At 33.6% G+C, this 24885-nt stretch overlaps 1 protein-coding gene across 2 annotated transcripts in view; it reads left to right on the forward strand.

Moving 5' to 3' along the window:
- ARAP2 (ArfGAP with RhoGAP domain, ankyrin repeat and PH domain 2) overlaps window positions 1-24885 on the forward strand; it is a 157461-nt gene that overhangs the window by 87850 nt on the left and 44726 nt on the right. Inside the window, exons 20-25 of one of the 2 annotated variants that reach the window (XM_039848861.1) lie at window positions 8442-8605; window positions 12881-13093; window positions 16362-16467; window positions 19792-19939; window positions 21449-21517; window positions 24053-24127. In XM_039848861.1, coding sequence (XP_039704795.1) covers window positions 8442-8605; window positions 12881-13093; window positions 16362-16467; window positions 19792-19939; window positions 21449-21517; window positions 24053-24127 — 775 coding nt within the window. The remainder of the gene's footprint in view (window positions 1-8441; window positions 8606-12880; window positions 13094-16361; window positions 16468-19791; window positions 19940-21448; window positions 21518-24052; window positions 24128-24885) is intronic. The other variant, XM_039848862.1, reaches the window with a different exon arrangement.

Genomic DNA, 24885 nt, shown 5'->3' on the forward strand with positions numbered 1-24885 from the left:
AAAGAGGTCAGAAGTGTGAATAAAGATTCAGCCTGGCAAATGGTGAGTGCACTAGGTTATAAACCCTGACAGAATAAAGAGTGTGCAGGTGTACCAGCACCTGGCACTGTGTGTGGTGCAAAATAAGGTCTCATGTATTTATGTATTTAGGCACTTGTACGTACATATATATACACATATATGTATGCATGTAAATATGTATATATTAAGTAAACAAATGAACTTGAGATGTAGAATAGTGGATCAAAAAGCAGATATGGGAGAGAACTTGGAAATGATGAGTTTGATTTTAGATGTGTTGAGCATGAGGTGCTTATAAACATCTATATATAAGGAGAAATTGCTAGGAGAAAGTTATATTTATGAATCTGATGTTCATGTAAAAGTTTATGGGTGGAAATATAGATTTTGGTGTTACTCGTATATAGACGGGAGAAGGTGAAATCACTTAGGGACTAAGTACTGCGTTGGAGCCTTGATGAATACATATCATTTTGGAGGCGGGGGCAGTTGTCAGGAGGAGTAGCTGTCCTGCAATATTAAGCTAATTTACCCAGAGAGTGAGGCAGGAAACCAAGAGTGTCTGTCACAAAGCCTAGAAAGAGAGTGCTTCAAGAAGGAATAGTCAAGAGCGTCAGGTGCTTCCTGATGAGATACTCCATAAGATAAGTGATGTAGGCTTCATCTGGTGACTTTTAAAGAGAGCAGAAGTGATAAAGCAGAAACTGGATTACTTTAAGGTCGGTAACTGAGTAAATTGAAACAGCTGGTAAGGACAGTTTGTCAAGGATGTCTGGAGGTTAATAGGATTAGCAAGGTAGCAGAGATTTGACTCAGGAAGGGAATATGTATACTATTTGTTTTTAGATGGCTTAACTTGTACAGCTTTAAATCTTGATGGGAAAGAGACAAAAAGGGGGAGCAATTGAAGATATAAAAGAGATGATAGGCAGAGCAGAGTCTTTCAGTTGAAAGAAGAAGAAAGGAGGAATTGATGGACGGTTTTAGATATCGGTAGCTTTGTAGATCTGGTGTTCTGAGAGAAACACCAGTTTAATGGTGTTGATGGTATTAATTCTTTGTGAACTAGAAAATCAAGGTGACTTCTGAGCTTTTGGCCTGGATGACTTTATGAGTAGTTATTTCATTTACCAAGATAAGGTATATTTCTCTCCCAGTACTCAAAGCCTGTTAATTATAGATGTGATTACTTAAGAGGTGTTTTAATACCATGTCCAAATGAGAGAATTTCATTGCATTGCCCTCTTTCTTATCTCTCTTTTTCTCTATTAGCCCCTTGGGAAATAATGACAATAAGCTAAAGTAGATTGTGTTAGACTTGTCGATGACATAAAATTGTGGCTTTAAGAAATAAAACAACTTCTAGTTATTAATATTGATGACATATAGAGATAGTGAATAATTGAAAGAACAAGAAATCAACTAGCTGTTTTAACTTTTTTTTTTTTTTGCTAGTAAATGCTTGAACCAGAATTGCAAATCATAAATACATTTAATGAATGAATTTCACTTCTTTTCCTTTTCCTTGTCTATTTTTGATTAAGGTGCTAAAATATATTAACGTTCCTTAGAGGCAAGGAGGAGAAAGAACCCTCTGAACTGGAAAAGTTCATAAATTGATAATCATCCACTGAATATAGTCACTATTTAGATATATATTTTAATCTCCATAGTAATTTTCTCTTTGTGCATAGAATGAGTATCTTTAGACAGAAAAATATGGCAGTAATATTTTCTACACACAGAGCATTTTTGCTCTAAAAAGCACTAAACAGAAGGTGTTCCAGATGGTGTCGCTTTAATGTGTATTCTTTGTATACTTTAAAAATTAGTATTTTGGAAAATAAAGCTTTCTTGATTACACTTAAGGGTTTCTGGTATGCTGTTGGATGCTGTTATTGGGACTGGATCTTGTGCTATTTTACACCTTAGTCAGGACTTTTGTATATGGGAAAAAAATCATGTTTTAAAATATCTATTGTTAGTTGGTGTATGTTCTGGAATCACAAGGTCAGAAGGCATTTTTCTGGACAGTAGGTTATGTATTCACCTTCACTGGAATATTCAATAGATTACAACGTCCTTTTTTTTGAAATTCGAAAACTATTTCTGCACTTCAGCCCATATTCCCTGTATCTCCTTCTGGTAAGTAAGCTGCTGTGTTCACCATCTTCACATTACATAGCTGCATACCCATTTGTCAAAGACACCTATTATTAAGCTTTTACTGAAAGATTGTTGGTTATAATAAATATGGTAAGTGTGAATGAATAACTCAGCTGTATTATTAGAAATAGAAAAGACCGATGTGTGTGTGTGTGTATTTTTTTGTAAGATACCTTGACTGACCTATAGTAAAGCATTATGCACTTGATGGCTCCCAAGCATGACTGCATTTAGTTTTCATTGAAAATTCCAGACATAAAGAAGCTAACACTGGGGAGTAAACACTTTATCAATATGTTACACAATTATGAAACAGGCTACTTTTCTCAATTTATGAGATTAACACGCTAAGTTTAAGATTCTTATTTCATATAAAAATTACTACATGTGATGTTTTTTCTTCCTCGAATTGTGTTTTATACCAGCTGATATGTTAGCAATACTCTGGAGGGTAAGTTATCTTAAAATGGTTTCTAAATTGTGCATGTAATTGCAAATTAAACAGTAGCCAATTGCCCACAATATCAGCTTGACTGCTTTTGTAACTTTCTGATGATTTAATTCGTAGAGATGGTTTAATCTGAATGTTGCCAAGGTAAGCAAGAGATTCTCACCACCCCCACAGGTTTTGCAGAAAGAGACAATTCAGATTAACATTATAAAGTAATTTTTTTGTTGTTAAAGAGAATTATTGTAAAGAGAATCCATGACTGTTTAACAAAAGGTAAATTTTAAAGTATATATCATTTGCTTCAAAAATTTATTTCATTCAGTTCAAAGTCCCTTCTATATAATAAAATGTAAGCTTATAAACAAATAAATGAGCTATGGTGTGAAAAAAATACAAAAGAATGAAGATTCCTTCTAGATAGATAAATGGGATCAGGATAATTTTTTTTTAAAGAAATACTTTTAAATGGATCTGGATTTCCTAGGTAGAATTTCAGTATGAAAAAAATGAGGAGGCTGAGAGTCTTAAGTGATATTCCAAGAGGTGGAAGCAGTAGGTTCAGAGAAATAAGATGGGCTAAGGAACAACTTCAGTTCAGGTTGGCCTTAACCTTAACCTCTTGAGGAGGACACATGAACCAATGGACCTAGAAGATAGATTGATATCATATAGGTATTATCAATTAAATGTAATTAACAACTTGCCATGTTCTGGAAAGGATTGCAGGCCCTTTACAAGAGTACAGAGGGTTTTTTCTAAGGATATTTTAAAAACGATTTTTAAAATTATTTAAAAAAATGAGGATTTGGATTTATTCTGCTACCAGTGGAACACCTTTAAACATTTTGAGTAGACTTGAAACAGGGCTGTTTCTCGCATTCCTGTAGATCATTTTTTAATAGTGTGTACGGATGAGGTTGAAAAACGGAAGACTTTGCCTTTTCTGGGGAATCAGGTGCCCCGACACCTTTTACTGAACTGTTGACTTCAGAAGAAACAAGTTATTTAAAATAATATTTCATGCTGTATTCTTGTGACACAGTTTCTACATTTGCAGTTTCTTAATAATTGTTTGGCTGTTTCTGGCCAAAATTCCATCTCTCTACAGCAGTTTTTCTTCTAAAGGTGTGGGAAAAAATATCGTATTGCTGTAAACTAAATTGAGGGTAATTTATGGATGTAGTCACTAAATAAAATTTGCCAGACTCACATTTCTGACCGTGAAGAAATAACTGGCCTCATATATGCCCTCTCAGTTCAAACAACTAGAAAACTGGAGAAAACATATGAAACAAACCGTTTCTAGGCTTTGGCACAATAGGCATTCGGGATTGTGATAATAGAGAGAAGCGAAACAAAAGAAGTTGGCTTCCTACCTGTAAGCATTTCTTAGTCCAAGGCACAAGGCTTAGGGAGACCCAAGCAGAATGTGGTGGTTTTGCAATGTCGAAGAGATAGAGATGGGAGTTCAGGGAATGTGTAGTCACTAAAATTTGCAGGATAGACTACCAGAGCAGAGCGAGATGTAGAGAAAGAGTTTTAGAAATCTTTATAGGAGTTCACATCTGTCTTTGGCTCAATACTAATCTGCATATTTGTAAGGTGAAACTCCAAGAAACCAGGCAGAAACAGCTCCCATGGTGGTGCTATGAGTTGAACAATTCCCAGAGCTTAGACAGTGCTGGAGTATGTGCAAATTCCATCCAGCCATGTTAGACAGACCTCATTAAACACATAGGGAATGCATTAGTAAAGACCCCAGAAAAGTAGATTCACAGTATCAGAGCCAAATTAACCCAAGAGTAAAGGCTGCTCTATTTCTATCTAAGTTTCAAAAGTAGACCTCCAAAGAATTAGCTGTTCCACAAGTAACAATATGTTTAGCATATGGTTAAAATTACTAGTGATGTGGAAAAGCTGCAAATCAGTTGATAGGAACTGATCCAGAAATGAGAAAAATAATGAAATTAGCAAAGAATCTAAACAGTGATTTTTAAATATTATAAATTATAAATACAGTCAAAGATGTAAAAGAAAATATCAACATAGTGAGAAAAAATAACTAAAAAATGAAACTTCTAAAGTTAAAGAATATGGTATCTGAAAAAATTTCACTTGATTGGCTTAATGCAAGAGTACAATACTTAAAAAAGATCAATGAGCTTGAAGACATTACAGTGGAGATGATCAAAACTTAAGCACAGAGAGAAAACACTAAAAGCAACAACCTCAGTGACCTGTGGAACAATTATCAAGCAATGCCATGTAAGTATAATTAGAATCTGAAAATGAGAGAAGAGAAAGATGGAGTAAAAAAAAAAAAAACTTTGAATAAAGGTGACCATTTTCTGAATTTATTAAAAACTATAAACCTACACATGTACTAAGATCAACATACCTCAAGCTTGATAAAGATAAGCTACATCAAGATATATCACAGTCTAATTCCTGAAAACTAGTGTGAGGGAGAAAAAAGATCCAAAAGAAAATAACCAAACCAGCAGCTGTTAACCTAAAATATTCTGTTCAGCAAAAATATCTTTCAGAAATGATAAAAGAATAGTTTTTGGTCAAACAAATGCTGATTTATACTAGAAGACTCGGTGTTTTTATTTTTGTATACATCCTTACGATATATCTTTTTAAGTACTATTTGTGGTCTGATATTTGCTTTTTAGTTGTGTTTAAAATGTTCTTGAGTCATATAAGTGAATTTTTAAAAATGTATTTATTTAAATTAGTTTCAACTATACAGTACATTGGTTAGACATCTATATAGTTCATAGAACGATCCCCCCAATTGCTTTCTCCCTTCCCTGGCCCTCCACCTAGCCATCATATTAACGCTAACGGCATCCATCTGCTATGCTTCTCATCCTCGTAACCAACTATCAACTACTAATTTGTACTTCTTTAACCTTTCACCCCATTCTCCCAGCTCCCCAACCCCCTTCCCCTCTGTCCATCATCAAATTGTCCACTATATTTGTGAGTCTGTTTTTTATTAGTTCGTTCTTTTTGTTCCTTAGATTCCGCATATGAATGAAATCATTTGGTATTTATCTTTCTCTGTCTGACGTATTTCACTTGGCATAATAACTCTAAGTGAATTTATTTTTTATATGGTGAAATTTACTGATTCTGTTATTTGTGAAGACACTTCTGATTCTTGTCACTAGATTGGTTATTATATTGCAACTTTGAGAATATTTTTTTTTTTATTAGTAAAGGGACTTGGTTTCAGAGTCTTACTGAACTGTCTTGATTCATTATAGGTTTTAGAGATGTTTCTTTATATGGCTTTGAACTTCCCACTTAAAATTTATGCTTGGGGTATGGACGATTAGAATAATTCTCTCTATAATTACAGTTCTTCAAAATAACTTGTCAGATTTTCAAGATGTAAATGAATGTTTCTTTGGCATTCTAATCCAGAAATGTAAAATCATTGTTTGATAACACACGAAATCACAAACTTCACCAGCATTTGTGTCGAAAATATCTTTTGTTGCTTTGTTCAGTGTGCACAGAGTTTAGATAAGCATCAGAGAGAAGAGTTGCTGAATTGATGCAGTTAAATGTCAAACATCTACCGTACTAGACGATATTATTTTAGGACTCAGTCTTTGACAGGTCGACTCAGGAGTTAACTTGTCATTACTTGTTCTACCCTTCACTAGTTCACAAGGAGACAGCTAAACTTGTCATCATGGGATTTCTTCTGTTTAGAAGGAAATTTTGAAGTTTGAAACATTCACAGTTCATGGCCGAATTACTCTGCTATTATAGGAGGGCCATTGCATTTTGGATTTTCTTTTCACTGATCACTGAATTACTCACCCATAGTAGTTGTTTGTTTAAAAGCAAACAGTTTCAAATATTTTATATCAAATTTAGAGCTTAATCTTCAGATTAAAAAAAAACAAGACAAAAAATTAAAAAATTTCTCTTTATCTAAACTTCTGAATTTAGCAATAATTTTTGTTAGGTTCAATAATGTAGGGGGGGTGATATTTTTCAAGGGAATCACCTGAGTATTACAGTTTCATTTAGACAAATATACCCAGCAATAGAATGCTTTTGAGCTCAAGATGTGAGATTAAAAAAAAAGGCTAACGCGTATAAGAAGTGTTAGAGTAACTGTCAGAATTCTTCAGGAAGAAAATTGCAAAATCTAGAGGTCAGGGCTGCCACAGTGGTGTGTAAAATAAAAACAATAGATAAAGATGTCAAAAAGCAAGAGATGAAGATCGCAGGCACAGACGTCAGTGAAATACTAGTAGCTACAGCAAGTTCAGGAGATGGTAGAAGTGAGTGTGGTGAGGTACCAGTAGCTCTTAGAGGAACATTTTAAGAAAAGAAACCAAAAGGAAAAAAGGAGGACTTTTCTTTTTAAACTAAGGCCAGTGAATTTTCAGGACTATGAATGGTTCCATCTCCCTGCCCTCCAACCCCCCCGCCAAAACCCAACAACCCAACTTCATGCAGCTCAGCACATTCCTCTCTTTTTGGGTTGACTCCAAAGTAGCCCTCTCATAGTTTGAAATCGAGATTAAATAGCTTTACTTTGCTGTAAATGTACATCAGCGATTACTTTAACTGGTGTTTCAAATCAGTTTTTGTATCTAGTGTAGAACTTTAAAACTATTATGTCCTCGTTAAATGCACTAAGCTAATGACTAGAGATACTGAAATGTTTTTCTTGTTTGCCTGTGCAAAGTTTGGGGTCTAGCAGCTGAAATATTCACAGATGGTATAATGGAGGGCAGAGTGGCTGTTTAAGATTAAGAAGGAATGCCTGTTATACCGCTGGGCATAGGAGAAACATCAGGGATAGAGTGTCCAGGAGGGCTACCTGGAGCACTAGTTTCCAGCCAAAGAGCAGGAAATATTTATTACAGAGATAAGGAGATGTAGTATTTTAGTGTGTCTTCCTTGTAGGGCACTGGCAAAGTTGAAGGGGAAACACAGGGCCAGATCATGAAGGCCTTTTCATCTTGAAAACTCCAGAGCTATAGAAGAACAATAATCAGAAAGTGATGTTATTAGCTTTGCATTTTAGGAAGTTCGTTCTGGCAGCCTTGAAGAGTAGGGATTAGAGAGGTGGGGAATTGGGAAAGGAAGTCTGTTCAGAGGGGTTTTAGTGACTCAAGGAGCAATATAAGGACATGAAATAAAGTAGTGTTAGAATGAAGAGGAGGCAGAGTGAATATGCCAGGGAACTGGAGCCGACAGAATTTTGTGACTGAGTTCATGGGGAAGTGGCAAGGTGGGGTAGTAGAGAACCAATCTACAATTAACCCTAAATTTCTGGCAAGATAAGTGGAGAATCATAGTACCAGTTTGGTATGAGGAAGCAGAAAGGTTTGAGATGTTTGTGGCACACAAACAAAGTGTGAAGGTGTCTAAAAATTAATTAGTGTTATGGTTTATTACTTAAGGCGGGTGGATTTTCAGTCTCTCTCTGTCTTTTGTTTAAGAAATCATCAGTTCTAAAATATTGAAAAATACAGCCACAGATATTTATTAGAAGTCAGAACAGTTGCAGTTGAGTTATGCAGAAAGAGAATAAAAGGGGTCGGGGAATGAAAGGTGAGACCACAAATTCAGAGCACTTCCTCTTCTCTATGGATAGATGTGACTGTACAGGCAAAAGAGGAATTGAATGGAAGCTGGTGATAGATGGAGGGTTTTTCTTCTCATGGGTTAGACAAGATCACATGTATATAGATTTAAGGGTTATCTGTCTAGAAGTATTTTTTAAAGCAAAATTATAATTTGAAATGCTTTTTAAACTTTACAGAACATTATACATCCATGGGCATACGAAGTTAGATTTCACAGTCTGGCATACTGCAATTGAAAAAGCAGCAGGTACAGATGGTAATGCATTACAAGATCAGCAGCTCAGCAAAAACGACGTTCCCATTATCGTGAACAGCTGTATAGCATTTGTTACACAGTATGGTAAGTATCATAGAGTTTTTATTCAACCCCTAGAACTCATAGTATCATTCTTGCAGTTTTTAAGTGGTACCTTCGTTGGACTGAATTAGAGCTCTTTATATTTGCAAGTACATCAGTGAAAAATAAAAACAGTCGCTGTTCAGTTAAATGCCAGTCCTTCCAATAAAACTCATTTAAATTATATAATGTACTTTTACCATTTCCTTTCTCCTTTACATGCATAAAATATAAATAACATATTGAAAGAATCTATATTATAAAATGTATATAAAAATAAAGACTATTTTTCACACGTTACAAGCCTACAGTAAAGTCTAGGGAAATGGAATGCAAAGTGTTGCCTAAGCATATTTTTAGAAATGGTAGACTATAGGACAATATGTAAAAAGAATTTACTTTTTTTAAGCATGCATACAAAGCGTGTGTGTGTGTGTGTGAGTGTGTGTGTGTGTTTCATTTACCTGTTATAGGTCATAATGTTTATATTAAGAACTGTGGTATTAATTGTAATAGTTTCTTAATTGTAACGGATTTTTTTTAATAGTTTTCAGGTAAAAAAAAAATCAACTTGATTGAGACCTACACGGTCAGCTTCATTTTAATATGCTATGGTAGTATTTTAGATATGCCTGAAAAGTAAAAGAATGCTTTTATTCTTCATGTTTATTTTCACATTACTACCAATTCTTTAAATTCCTCCTTTTTGTTGCAGATTTCCTTAATACTCTAAAAAGTAGAAATTTCTTAACTGCATTTTTAATATAAAATGTTTCTGTCTTTTAATCCGAAGATAAATGCTATTGATTTAGATTACAAATGTAGAAAAGAGTGAAATGATTGATCTGGTATTTTGGAAGGTATATTAACTTTTTTTTTGTTCTAAAATTAGAAATGTCTTTGACTGTTTTTAATTTGAAAAGAAAGTGTAATCAGTGAGAGAACTGCAGTAAAACACTGTGTTATTAATTTGTTACTCACTTATTGAGAATCTGTGTGCCAGTTGCCAATCTTAGTACTGAAAATACAGCAGTAGTGGTAAAAAGTTAAAGACAAATCCGTGAATCATCTGTTTAAGCATGACAACTGATAGTAAGCTGATATGCAACATAATATCAAATAACAATGCCTATGAAGAAAATAATATTTGGAAATTTATTTTGTGTATGTTAATCTCTTTTCTTCTAGGAAGAGTATCAGTTTAAGTATTTTAATTATTTCATAAATAATACAAGTACAATTATTAATATTCAAATTCATTGTTTTTTAATTATGTCTACTGTAAATATGCATTTAATCACATTATTCTATGAAATCCCCTTCTATGATAGTATGTTTATATTTTTTATCAGCTGTAATCATCTGTTTATTTGAAAATGAGAGAGAGAGAAGGTTATCATCTTTATTACTTATTCATTATTAGTGCACTTGCATCTCACAGGTATAAATGAATTGCACACATATTATGTTTTGGCAAGAGCATAACCTACCTCATTGAGAATTCTCACATCACGTTAGCTTCATAATGGCATAGAGTCTTTCTGAAGCTGACAAATGATTAAAATAACTTGACTAGCTCCAGTGTATCTAATTTAATGTTTCTCTAGGGAAATCAGAAGTTTCTTTGTGGTGTTTATTTGAATTTAAAATCATTAAGCATTATATTGTTTTCAACTAAATTTCATACATTATAACTACTTTGTAACTCTAACACAAGGTACATTAACTTGCATATTAAAGTAATAAAGCCAATGAAAGACTCTTTATTTTATTTCGTTTTTTAATGAGCAGAACATGGGGGAAACCCCAGTGTTATCAACATGTAGAATAGAAATTTAATATAAACGTAGAAAATGCCCAGTCATTATAGGATGCAGTTGGTTGGCTCAGAGCCTGTAAAGTCAAACTTATTTTGAACTTCCTTACTTTTGGGTTAAAGTTTAAAGGCCAATTATTTATTTATTTTTTTGGTATTCATTGTGTCAGGATTCGAACTTGACCAAGTTCATGGTATATTTTTTGGAGTTCTAATTTTTTAAGTGAGTTACAGTAGTTAGCTCTTGGGGGAAATTATTTTAATTTATGTAAACAATTATGTTCAAGTTCACATTAAGTTAACTTATTTGAGTACCAGCTATCAAAAATTCACTCAACCAGGAAACTAATATCTCAGGAACTTAGTCATAATTGTTTTTTGTGTAATTTGCTTATTCTTGCATTAAGTGGTCATTTATTGAATACCAGCTGAATTCTTCTAGGCAATGTGTAGCTGCTATATACAGAAAATAAGCACGACCCCTCCCTTCCAGGAGAATCAAAGACAAGTGGCAGACAGTTACATCTCAAGTTCACAAAATTCTACGGTAGAGAGGTTCCGGGCTTGGTCCAGGCTTCCGTGTGTTAAAGGGGTAAATTTCACCCAGAGTAGGGGTGATCATGGAGGGCTTCATGGGTGAGGCATGGTGCCTACCATGAGTCTTAAGAGAAAATAGGAGCTAATTAGAATGAGGAGAAGGAAAGTGTGTGCCTATGTGTAGAGTTACGAGGAGCATTGTCTGTGCAGGGAACTTCGTGGTGTTCAGTGCGGCCAGAACTTAGTGTGAGGAGAAGGGATAGATAAAAGAGAAAGGAGGATTAGGCTAATTCATGGTGCATCTTATAGAGTGTAGTAAAATCTTCAGTCTTGCCTTACAGGCAGTGAGAGGGTGGTATCCAGATTTTTAGGCATGATAGTAACACCAGTAGACCTGTATGTATCTTAGATCACACTCTAATTATTGTCGAGACACCCTGGAGGGCTGCACAAGAAGAGCAGGCAAGAGTTATGAGGAATCAAGTGCACTAAGTAACAGCATGTGGGATGGAAAGAAGGGGAAAGTTGAGACTGAGGTCATGATGAAACTCTATCTGACATGATACTTTTTTAGAAAAATGTGGTGAGAAAGAAAGGTTCTGACTTGAAAGGGCTTAGGGAGGAGGCCATGCCATATAGAGATAGAGGAACAAGATAAAGAACATGTTGAGAGTGGAAGGTGAGTTAGTGAATGAGGAAGGAAAATTAATTCCTCTAGTTAATTTTGATTTGTCCACATGTATAAGTGTGTGTGTGGCATGCATATGATACATGCTTATTAAAATGCATGTGTGTGTGTGTATGTGTGTGTATTTGAAATCTTAGAAATTAAAACCTGCATGAAAATGTATATGTAGTAGTTGAAGTGATGAAGTTGAGTGGGTAGGGAGGGGAGTTGGAAGAAAAAATTGAGGATTGATTCCTGGAATTATTAGTGAATATTAGATGAGCGGAATTAATGGAGGATTGGAAGAGTAGCCATTGAAGAAGAGGAAAAAAGATTTGGTATCATAATCCCATGAAAGCCATGAGATTAAAATAATTTTAACAGGGATTCCTTTGGAGTATCAAATAGTGCAGGGGATTCTTATTAGATAAAAACTGAAAAGCATCTAGAAACTAGGAAGTCATTGATATTCTTGATAAAGGTCGTCCTAATAGAGTGGGACTTGGGTACAGAAGCAAGATTGAGTGGTTAAAGAATGAACAGGGATGTGAGATGGTAAAAACAATAAATATAGAAAGCTCAGCTTGGTTTTGGAAGGAAGAGAGACAGGAGACCTGGGAGAGACGAGGGAGGGTTTTTATTTTGTATCATCGTCTTTGTTGCCATCATCACTCCTCCTCCTACTATTAACCACTACTATTCCTCTTATTTTATATGAGGCACTTGGTGAATTAATAATTTTAAAAAGGAGATGGCCCAATTCTTTATTTAGAAAGTGAAAATGAGAACAGACAGATTTACGAATGTGTGTGTGTGTGTGTGTATGTGTGTATGTGTGTGTGTTCATGTAAAGAATTGAAAAAAATTATACCAGAGAACCTTGTGTATTGTCAGCGAAAATGGAGGCAGGTTTGTATTCTGGGGACTAAGTGACGATAGGACACTTACTATAAAAGAATATTTGAAAAAGATACTATGAAGAACTGGGGGCAAGTCTGACCAGAGTCTTGCTAAAAGTGAGAATGGAATAGTTTATCTTGTTTACATTTTAAATACTAAAATTAGAGGACAAGGCTTTTCCCCTCTTGGATAATGATATATATATATATATATATATATATTTTTTTTTATTAACTCTCAGATAATGATTTTGTATCGCTCATCATCTCAAAACAAAAATATGATCTATTTTTAAGATATCAAAGTGGATTTTAATCTTAAACTTTTTTTCATGTAACTTTTTTTTTTTTTAACAAAGGCTTAGGGTGCAAATATATCTATCAAAAGAATGGTGATTCTTTGCATGTAAGTGAACTCCTAGAGAGTTTCAAAAAAGATGCAAGAAGCTTTAAATTGAGGGCTGGAAAACATCAACTCGAAGATGTGACAGACGTTTTGAAAAGTTTTCTCTCTGACACTGACGATGCACTTCTTACCAAGGAGCTCTACCCATACTGGATCTCTGCTTTAGGTAATATATATAAATATGCACCATCATAAGTGCTTGTCTTTTCATTGGATAATTAGATTTTTAAAATCTTTGATAATTTGAAAATTTAACTGAATAGAACAATGTACATAAGATTCAGACAGGAAATTGTGTATATGTCAATATTTGTTTATATCTATCGCAGAAGAAATTTGTGGTAATCATTGATACGTAATGTTTTATATATTTAGTTTTCAGTAGCTTCCTTAGTGCTTACTCTGCTTGAACTTAGAAAGTGTTATAGTGAACTCCATGTATGCTATTAATTTCTCATTAAGATTAAAATGAAAGGTTTAATACAAGATTAGTTTTATAGGATTTCTCTATATGGCTCTTTTGGCTTTTTTCTATCATTCTTTCTCTTTAGGGTATGTAATAATAATTCTTTACTCTTTCTATCTTTATTTCCCTAGATTCTGTCTAATGACGTCAAAAAGCTTTGCTACAGTATAAGAGAACCTATTTAAGAAATGACCCTAGAGAAGTAGTTTATTAAATGACTAATTTAGTCAAATTGATTTCAGTAAATCAATATATATATATATTTTATGGATATATTTATATCCATTCAAAACAGCTTCTGTTATAGAAATGTTACCGCAATAACAACTTAGAAATATAAAATTTCCTTTAATCCCATCTTTCTTAATAGAACTGTTTTCATTTTTACATATTACTGTAAGTCTTGCCTCATACCTATAATTTATATATAAATATTTACTTTATTAATAAATCACATTTTCCATTAGCTACAGTGCTTTAAAAATGATTTTCAATCTTTATTTTTTTCAGTTTTTAAAATTTGTCATTGAATTATATCATAATTTACTAATATATTTCTCTCTTGCACCTTTAATCTGCTTTAGAATTTTTTTGGAAAATGACCTTTGAATTTGATTATATGATATTCCTCTGTTGAGAGAGAATTTTTCTTTGAAAATATTTGTTTACTCTAAAACATAAATATGATATTTGAAGGTATTAATTTTTAAAACATCACAAAACACCCACAGTTTGAAAAATCTCAAGAATGACCCTTATTAGTGTCTGCAAGAAAAGTTTAGTATCGTTATTAAAGCTTTTCACAATTTAACTACTTAATTCAGAAGTCTTATTTGCTTCCTGGTATTTCTCAAATCAGTTGGTTTAACTCTAATCACAAGAAGTGTTGTGAAGTATAATTTTCTGCAATACGAGATATGGAATTATATTACATATATAATTGTATCTCTTTAAGCCTTCTTACCTTGCCACCCTCATTTTTGTTTTAAAGATTTTATTTCATTTATAACTATGAAGTTATTGATAGTATATTTTATAAAGACTTACAATTTCTTTATTGTAAAATTAGTGATCAAAAATCTGTCAAATATGCTTTTGCTGAAGTTTCAAATTTAGTGACAAAAATATCTTTAATGTCAGTCTGTCAGCAGGAGGTAGTTGGGAAATGATACCATGTGTCAGAGAGGAATGTATTCACCTTTCTCTTGGATGTGAATTCTTTGAGAATTTACTTAGAGAAGGCTTTGAATACTGAGTCAAATAGCCTTAAAGTCCTTTGCTTTTAGTTCCAATGTAGCTCACCCTGACCTCTCAGAAGTGCCCTATGTTGGATCTGACAAGACTAAACCAGAACAATCTGGGCGACCTCAGAGGAGAGCTCTCTTGGGTCTTGTGCAGTCAAGGCAAAGAAAGCCTTACAGTAGCATGTGACCTATTTATATTATACATGATCTATTCTTCTAAGAACACTATTAAATTGTCTGATGTCTGTGGCTAGTTGAATAGTTCACCGTATTTTCTGTGTGACCTGAGCTCTATCTTACGTTCTACTTTCTAATTGCTTAAGCTTTGTTTTCAAAATGTCATCTATTTTATTTCTGTAGGATTTGTGAAAATATACTGTTACTAGTGTGACTTCTTGTTATAAGTGTAGTGGTATTAATTATATTTTATGGAATAAATGCAATTACTTCTATAGTTAGAAACCAGACGACTTGAAGGCAAATGTTTAGATTTCACTAGGAATGATAGTTAATTCTTAATTTACTTCTAGTATAGTCTCTGAATGTTATATGGGTGTTTTCCCCTTTTGCTTTTAGAGAGTCATCTACCAGCACAGTTAAGACAAAATGATGTTTACTTTTAGACCTCACGTGCAGGCTAAATCAGTACAAAAAGATCTGTTGCAGTTTTGAATAGGAGTAAACTTCAAAGTGTCACAGAGTTTCTTACCTCCCCAGGGATCATCATGTCCTTTGCAAGTGACAGTGTATTTTTAAAGAATCATTAATGTGCTTCTGGCTTTCTGTGGATAAAATAGTTAGCGCTAAGCAGAAAATGAAAAAGTCTTGTTTCTAAAGGTAGCTGGGAATTGAGAGGGAATATATAAGTGCAATCCCCTTGAGTTACGGAGTCAGCACAAGTTATTTATTTGAAGAAAGGTTTCTTATTTCTCCTGTGATCTCGTAGGTTAAACTGAACCACCACTACACATCTTCTAGAGACCAGAACTTGGGGGTTCCTATGTCTGGTTTGTTCAAGTGTTGGACTTCTTGGGGTTAGGAGAGTGGAAGGTAATCTCTTCTTGTCCTCCTCTCCATGACTAACCAAGTTCCGTCTGTGACAAATTCAGAGGGTCCATCCTCCTCTAAGTCAGTGTCATAGTATCAGAGTCTGCACATGGCTTTTTCTCTTGTCCCTTTACCTTTTCCAAGGAGTTGAAGGTAAGAGGGCTGGTAAAAGTTCCTTTGCATGAATCTGCAGGGTAGTGTACAGTTCATAGCTCTGGGATGGTTTTAGATTTAGAAAGATTTTTTATGATTTCATAAGGGGAAAAAAGATCAGAAATGTCATTTTCAAACACAGGTAGTGAGATTTTTTTTATAGCCAGAGTTAAAATACTTTTGGCTTATAGCTATAATTTGCACTCCTGTCTGGGTTATTAATTGAATATATTTCTGTTAAGTGAAGTTTGATGTTCCTTAAAGTAGAAGATAAAATACAGCTCTGGGTTTAGAAAGTGCTTCATTTTTAATTACATAGTATAAGAACTATAGCATATAGCCTAGGAATGTTTATGGAAATACTTTTTCATAATTATAGAAGTTCAAATATTTTTCTGTTGAAACTTGATTGTATGACTTAGTGAAATACGATTGTGAATATTGTTTTAAAATATTGCTAAAAGGCAAATTTGTAATACAGATTACTATTTTAGGCCTTTTTTTTTTTTTTTTGGAACCTCTAGATACCCAGGATGACAAGGAAAGAATTAAAAAATATAGAGCATTTATACATACTCTTCCAGGTGTCAACCGAGCAACATTGGCAGCTGTTATTGAACACCTTTACAGGTAGGTGGATTCATGAATTTTTTTAGTTCATTTCAAACATGACCCTTAATATGTAATTATTTCCTGAATTTAAAGTACTGTGGTTAACCTTGTGCATGTGACCATGAATCTTTCATCATATCTTGAGTTGTTTCAAAATGAAATTCCTATTAAGCTATCACTTTAATGTCTCTTTCTGTAATTAAGATGCATTTCAGATAAATAGCACTGGAGAGTTTCTTAAATGAATTAAAAATAATCATGTACAGCATCCTCAAATACATCCAGTGTATAAGCAAGAATTTTTAAATTCATTTTAGAGGAAAGCTGGAGAAGAGAAGAAAGTATAGGGATGGGGAGTCTACAGCAGAATATGTCTGTGGAAAAGCATTTTCTCATGGTGGACTCTTCAGAAACTCTATTATCGGTTTATACCTAATCTGACTCTAATATGTCGGGGTCGGACTGTTGATCAGATGAAGAAATTTTAAAAGTCAAAAACCATCTATGTCAGGGCATGTGGTCCCCTGTATTTGGGAGGATAGAAGATATATTATGGTAGCTCGAAGAATAATATCTGAAGGATGAGGATGTTTGAAAATAACCTTTAATGTTAAAACAAAAGGTTTGTTTTGCTATTAGCAAAAATTATTACAAAGGCTTTACCACGTATTAAATATTGCTTAAGGAATATATTGTCGTAGCTTCCTGCATGGATGCAGTACTCCCTTGAATAAATTTCTGTGAAAATTCTACTCAAAGTACCTTGTTTGGAGTCTAGATTTAGAAATTTTTCACAGCTTATCTCTTCATCTTTCTTTGCCAACCACCACTTCTCATACATGTAAACTTTGTTACTGTAAAACTTATTTTGTTATGGTACCATATAAATTTAGCTTATATATTATATAGTCCTATCTCTATGTTGCCTGTGAGACATTGAGACAGATTTTTTTCATCAAAAATTTTAATGCGACCCAGCTGCCACAATTTATTAAGTGAACATTTTAAACATTGAGTTACACATCATTATTCTTGAAATTCTTAATTCAGATTTGAATTTGAGATGACGAGTTCCTTCCCACCTTCCCTTCCTCCTTTTCTTCACCTAACATATATTTTAGCTTCTATTATGTAGAGGACAGTGGATTTTAAGATTCCATGTGAACAGAAATATTTAATAATAATACATAAATGACAAATAGTTTTGAGTCAGCAGTTCCTGAACTGAGCACCAAGGAGCCCTGGGACATCACAGTGAACTCCCAGGGGTGCTGCGGGGCATTTTATATTTTTTAAGGAAACACAGCAACATCGGGACAGGTTTTAATACAGATAATATTAGCATAAGACATGGACTTCTAGAGGAGAGATTGAGTCATTCATTGTGTTCAGCTCCAGGGGATGCTTCTGATTTAAAGAGAGATAGGAACTGGGCATGAAAGAAAGATAAGTATAAGATATGAGCAAAACATATTTTCTAGGAAATAGCCGTGCTAGAAAATGAGATTGTAGATGCCTGGCAGGAGGTGAGAGGCTCTGTTACTCAAGCAAAAACATCTGGATTTTATTTCTTTAAGTGAAAAGTGACTGGTCAAATCTGTTTTAGAATAGCAACCCCTGTAATGGGATGGGTTGGGGAGAGGTTAGACTAGAGGCAGAGAAACTGATTAGGAAACAGCTTTCTTGGGCTTCTGAGGATAAGGCCTGAGTGAGAAGAGACTGAGCAGCAGAATATGAAAACCTAGGAAACACTGACATGTGGGGGTGGAGAAATAAAGGAAGAAAAGGGAAATACTATATTGTACCTACTTTTGCTAGAAATTAAGGCAGAAACAGAAAGTCAAAAGAGAGGTTAAGAGTACCAAAGGAGAATGCTTTTGCAGAAGGAAATCTCGAAAGGTGGGAATGTTTGATTAGTATCATCAAAAATTTGAGGTCCCTTTGGATGAGGTCAGGTTGATTTAGCATTTAATTCCATTCCTGCCTTAGATAAAAGATTACTTCCTCCATGACTAACATTTTCTTAATTCCATTCACCAGATATTTATTACGCACTACAGTGTGATTAAAGCAGCACTCGCTGCCTGTGAGACACTTAGATTCCAGTAACAGAGGCATACATGCAGATAAATTTTCCAGGTGTTTACAGCATAGTGTGATAGGAGTACAGAAGTGGTTTCGAGAGGGGTGTCCACAGTTATTACATTCTTCTCTATCAACTTGTAATTCTTTTTGCATCTTCTAAATCATATAGGATGATTGCACTTGCTCCATCTCCGCTATGCCATTTGACATTTTATTATAAGTTTTTTACATTATCATATATATTGCTGTCATGTTTACTCACGTTTTCTTGAACCTACTAGAATTTCTGCTTTAAAAGACAGGTGTGCCTACCTTAGTCTTGCTTTATTCCTTTGATTGAGTTGGTCTCCCTTGTTTAGTGTGTATTCTAAAAGTTTGCAAATGTAATTAGGCAAACAAGCAGCTGCCCTATACATAGCCAGTGACAAATAACATTAATAGATACTTTCATGTGTATCACTTAGTGCTCCCATCTCATGCATTCTTATCAATGTAAATATCCTTTTATTAGGGTGATGGCTGTAGTTTTTTGTTTTGTTTTTAATCTCTTTGAACTTAGATTTGTGAATACTTTAAGTGCTTTTTCTAAGACCCAAAAGTAGCCTGCTGATTGGGAGAGTTGATTCATCGGTTCGTTATAAAAAGTCATTCTTCGTTATATCAAAGAAAAGTATAGTTGTCTTTCTAAACTAGGCAATTACTTTTTGAGAGCTACTATCTTATTTTGAATAACCAAACAGACATTTGCTGCTTGGTATTTTCTCACCTGATAATGCACTTTTTGGAAAATGCAGCCCAGCCCTGAACATTGAATTTGGAACTCTCCACTATATGTCTCCCAATTCACCTTTCTTGCCTTATTTCCTACTTAGCTATTACTTCCTTTTCCCTCTCTCATTTATGCTGCAGTCCCACAAATCATTCCATACCGTTCTGCAAGCACATCTTTATGTCTTAGCCTCAGGTTGTCCCATTTTCTAGAATTGTTTGGATATAGTGAGTTCGTCCTCTAAATTAGCACTCAAGTACTGCTTTGTAACCTGTAGTAATATCTTCTTTAACACTAGTTTTCTGTGTTCTTGACTAGACTCTTAGCTACTTGGAAGAAAGAACTTGGAATCACTCCACCTTGTATATCAGAGACTTTCAATATGTGTATGCTAAAAGAAAATGATAAATGGATATTATGACTATAAAATTTTCTATAAAATTTTCAGAAAGAAGTATGTCATAATGAGGTATGCTTTTCTTTAACAGGGTTCAGAAATGCTCAGAAATCAATCACATGAACACCCATAACTTGGCCTTGGCCTTTTCATCCTGTTTGTTTCAAACTAAAGGACAAACTAGTGAAGAAGTGAATGTCATCGAGGACTTAATTGATAATTATGTTGAAATATTTGAGGTAAGTATTTTATATCCCATTTCTTGTTAAAATAGTTTTGATGTTACTGCTTGCAAACAAAAAAATATATTTTTGGATATTTTTATTCAGGTCTTTATGAATATTTTAAAATGAAGAAAATAAAGGATAGTTATATATGATCTTTAATTTTTCAGCTATAATTAGCTTTTTAAATTTGGCTGTTTCTGAAAGCTTTTTTATTATCTTCTGCCTATTGGATAGGATATTTCTATTTATAGTGTTTTTATATATTTTTTTGCTTCCTCAGTATGTGTATGCATTAAGTATGTGTACTTAGAGGTGTGAACTTATGAATTTACAAATTTGATAATAAACACCAGGCCGTTAAATCCTGCAGTTGAAAAGAAAGCATTTTAGTGTTTTCTTTTAATTGTGCTTGAATTGGAAAAAACAAACTCTGAAATGTTATTCTGTGGTTTTTACTAAGTCATCTCTAGTTATTCTAATTATTTGACGTTTCAATTCGCCGTTTTATGAAGTTAATATTTTCATGTTTCATCAGAAAACTGTTAGAATAGGGATAATTTCTTGGTTTAAAGAAGTAAAAATGAGGAAATAAGCCCAGGATTTGACTATGTGGGAAAGGTAGGGATTATGAGTCAAAGGTCCTGATATATGTCAGAGGTCCAGCGCCATCATTTATTTTTGGCAATTTTTGTCATTTAACCTTTTTGAGCATTCCATTAAGTGATGTTTTATACAATTACTTGTTTTCCAGGGCTTAGATATACTAGATGAAATAAAATGGGTTAATGTAATAGGTTACTATTTGTAAAGTTCTAACATTCTTATAATAACTTATCACAAGATTACTTAAGTAGTAAAGGGAAAGAAAATGTATTTTTATAAAATAACACAGTTTGTATCTTAATTTATATAGGAATGGACACCAGAGTTGTCAAATTCTTTTTGCTCTTCGATCTTTTTATTTCTTTCTGTATGTGTCCACTGTTTTTGATCAGTAGCAACTTCTGTGCAATAATCTGATGCTGAGAAATGAAAGAATTAAAAAAAAAAAAGTACTGTGTGGCTTTGCATGCTCTCTTTAGTTTTTATATTTGTACTGTTCCATTAATAAAAATAAATGGTTATCTTCATAGCTTTGTTAAATCCAACCTTAACTAATGGTGGAAATTTCATATTCACTTACTGAACATTTTCGTTTGAGAAATAAGTCTTGTCTCTCAGTCTACATAAACTCTAACAAACCAGTCATTTGCCCCTTGCTTATTAAATCGCCTTAGCAAAGGGGCTTCCTTGGTAGGATCTGTAGCCTGAAATGGTATCATAATAAAATGTTCTGACCTTTATGAAGCTCATCTCGTTGGCTCTGTTTTTGCCCTAGGTGTGTGGGTCCACACTGATTAAGATGGCCATTCTCATTCATTTATACTTGTCAGTCTTTAAATTCCTAAAGAAACTTATGTGAGGATGAGAACCATCACTCCTTGTATTTTATTAGAATGTCCCAAATTATATTTTAAACAGGTTACAGAAGATCAAGTCAAACAAATGGACATAGAAAATAGCTTTATTACCAAGTGGAAAGACACTCAAGTGAGTAGTAATAGTTAGATCTCCAAAGGGAAAAAAAATATTAAAAAAAAACAAAAAACAAAAACTTTTATTGTAAGTAAAGACAATTGTTGTGTTTATTTTCAAGTTTCTATTTGAAGCAAAGTAAAAGTCATGGGCAAAGGGAACCAAGATAAAATAGCTGTGTAATTCTGCAGCATGGTGCATGTATACAAATTTCCAAAGTATGTTAAAGTAACTTTTTCAAAATACAGAAGGAAAAATCAGTTTTAATTTTATCAAGTATCCCTTATAAAATCAGTTCTCATTTATAAAACAGTATTGAAATTGCCAGTGGATTTCACAGGAAGCATTTGAAGCCAAAAATACTAGAGTAAATTGAAAATTCAGACTCCCTAATGATTCTTTCCGTTATGATTTTGAATATATAAATTATTTCTTACATGCTTTTGCTTTGCCTGCTCTTGGATGATTGTGTCAGCCGGAATGTTTCTGTGTGATCTAACATATGCTAATTTATGTCTTAAGTTGACTTTTCTGATTTTTTCTTGCTTTTCTCAGTCACATTACATTGGATTTGTGGGTTCAGGTTGCATTACACTTTTCAAGGGGACCTTTCCTTATTTGATGACTATTCATTGGACTTGCTTAAAATTACTCTTTAATCCTCTTCTAATACCTAAGGATTGTAATAGATTCAAGGTACCAATTCAAACAACAGAAATGGGTCAACTATATTCTATTTATGAAATACACTCAAAGATTGAAGCTCGAAAGCTTATTAGTCAAACCCTAAATTCACCTCATTCCTGAAATATACACCGCTAACTAGAATAGTCATCAGTGCTATCATTCCTTTTGAAGGAGATGAGAAAATGCCTTCCTTCTAGTGCCTAGATCCCCTAGTACTAATACTGTGATATTAATTACTTGAAGAAGTATTTCCTCCATTTTGACCCAAAGTAATTAATGCAGCCTCCGGAGGAGTTAGCTGTAACAGGAAAAAGTCTGGCTCATTAGCAGTTAGCTGCTGTCTTGGATTCTTGCTTTTTTGGGAGAGTTTCAGTCATGCAGTAAGGGAGCGTGTGAGCCCAGGGGATAATCTTTGGCAGCATTTTCTGTATTGTTAAAGTATGAGTACCCTTCTGCCTTTTTATCTTTTGTATTCATATTATAATAAATGAGTCTTAAATGCTTTCTAATTAAGTATAAATAAGCAAAATAAAAGAATTATCTATAAAGTAGGATATTTGGGAAAGGAAATTCGAAGTGTTTGGAAAAACATGTTCTTTTGCTTGAGCTTTTCTCTATTTCATCCAACTCTCCATTGGAGTATTTTTCTGACAGTCTTTCTGTCTTATCCTTGTTTGAATTTCTTAGCAGTGCTTGTGTTTTGGCTTCACCCTATGAGTTTGTAGTGTTTGCTTTTTTAATTTTTAAAATGTGTCTTTCCTGGAGAGTTGTTTATGCAAACAGTGAAAAGTAAAAATGTCACTGTATCTATGCTTCCCTAAAATTTTTGTGTAGCATCGAAAGTGAGAAAGAAAAATTGGAAATAAGCTTTCCTAAGTCTGTAGTGTCAGAATAAATAAGAATATTTCTTCAAAGTGCATTTTTAATGTTTTCCCCACAGATTTACTCGTTAGGTTTTCCTCTGAGGCAAATTTAACTTCAGAATAATTGTTTCATCTTTTTTTTTTTTTTTAATTAGATGATGGATATTATTTAGTTACACAACTTAAGAGAGTTTCCAAAAAAAGTTGCTCAATGTTTTTCATAGATTCATTTGTAATCTCCACATTATTCTTTGTAATCTCCACATTATGCTGTCAATCTCTACATAGTGATACCTTATGCTTTTTTTTTCTGGCTTGTATCTTCTTCACTTAGTATGTCTTCTCAGGTATAATAGTGCCCCAAAATAGCACTAATGCTTGGCTAAAGATGATTAAAAACTTATCTTTATTATCTGCTTTATTTTATCACTTTACATTTATTTTTTCTTGCTAAATATACTTTCTCTGTTTGTTGTTTTAATACAACTCTGACTTAATATATCCTCAGATTTCAATTTTTGGACAGATCATCTCTGAAAATTTAGCAAGACCTATTTTGCCTTTTAATTATCAATATTATGCCCACACTACATCTTAAAGCAGAATTACATGTGGCTCATTTTCCCTGCGCATTTTGTTTATCCTGTTCCATGGTGATGGCTCTTAGAACTTCAGTTGCTATAGTCAGCATATTTTCATTGTGGCTGAATCATTATTTCAGTAAGAATGTAAGGGTTGAGGACGCTAAACTTTGAGTAAGAGATTTAAAGAAAAAAGCATCATTGTGACTGTTGTTACTGATTGTAATATTTGTGTAGATTCCTTGTCCTTAATCAATCATGTTTGGAAAGTGGGTATCATCATGCTATTAACAGGAAGATCGGCTCATTTCATTGTTATAAAATGCTCAGAAGTAGAACTAGGACGTCTGTGTTAAGTGTCATGTGTGTGTTCTTGCAATGTACTTAGATTGGGTATTTTCACATCTGCCCTTTTCTAGGTTTCCCAGGCTGGAGATTTGTTAATTGAAGTGTATGTAGAAAGGAAGGAACCTGACTGCAGTATTATAATTCGGGTGAGTCCTAAAGATAGATGTAAAGAGTACTGTTGCAAATCACAAGTGTTAGCATTAATTCACGTCTTGAATTTTCCATTGTTTCTTATAGCTCCTTTTACATGCATAATTAAAATTGTGACTGATGACAGGATTGACTTTTCATTCCAATATCCTCTGAGAATTCCATGTTTCAGTCATTTGAAAAGGGAACATCTTATGTGCTTTGGGTTAAGATTAGGATTTTCTATATATTCTAGAAAATAGCCTGAGCTTAAATTTTTGCTCCTTCTTAACATTAGGCAAGTTATATACTTTATCGGAGCCTCAATATTCTCACCTGTAAAATGAGGAAAAATTACAGTTTTCTCAGCATATCAGTGTTTAATAAATATAACTATTACTACTACTCTAATAATTATAATACTGATAATAATTATTGTTATTATTTCCCCACTCTTGTATCCTAAACCTTAGCTACCAGTCTTCCGATTTACTTGACTATTGGATAACTCTTTTCTTTCTTAAGACTATTAATTATTTTTTCTGAATTAAAAAGATCCCTCTCATGCTACCATATTCAGTACTTAGCCTGCCTTAGGAAGAGTAACAGTGTTATTTCAGATCCCTACTTAGTACGAATACATTCTCTGTAGGAGGAATAGACATTCTGCCATGTAGCAATAGAAATTCAGCTTTAGCGCCTCATCTTTTTCAAGCTCAAGATTAAACAGTATTAGATATCTCTAGACTTTTGTTAAGCATATATTATAATTGTT

This window comes from Pteropus medius, unplaced genomic scaffold (genome assembly GCF_902729225.1).
Source record: "Pteropus medius unplaced genomic scaffold, Ma_sr-lr_union100, whole genome shotgun sequence".
Taxonomy (NCBI): Eukaryota; Metazoa; Chordata; class Mammalia; order Chiroptera; family Pteropodidae; genus Pteropus; species Pteropus medius.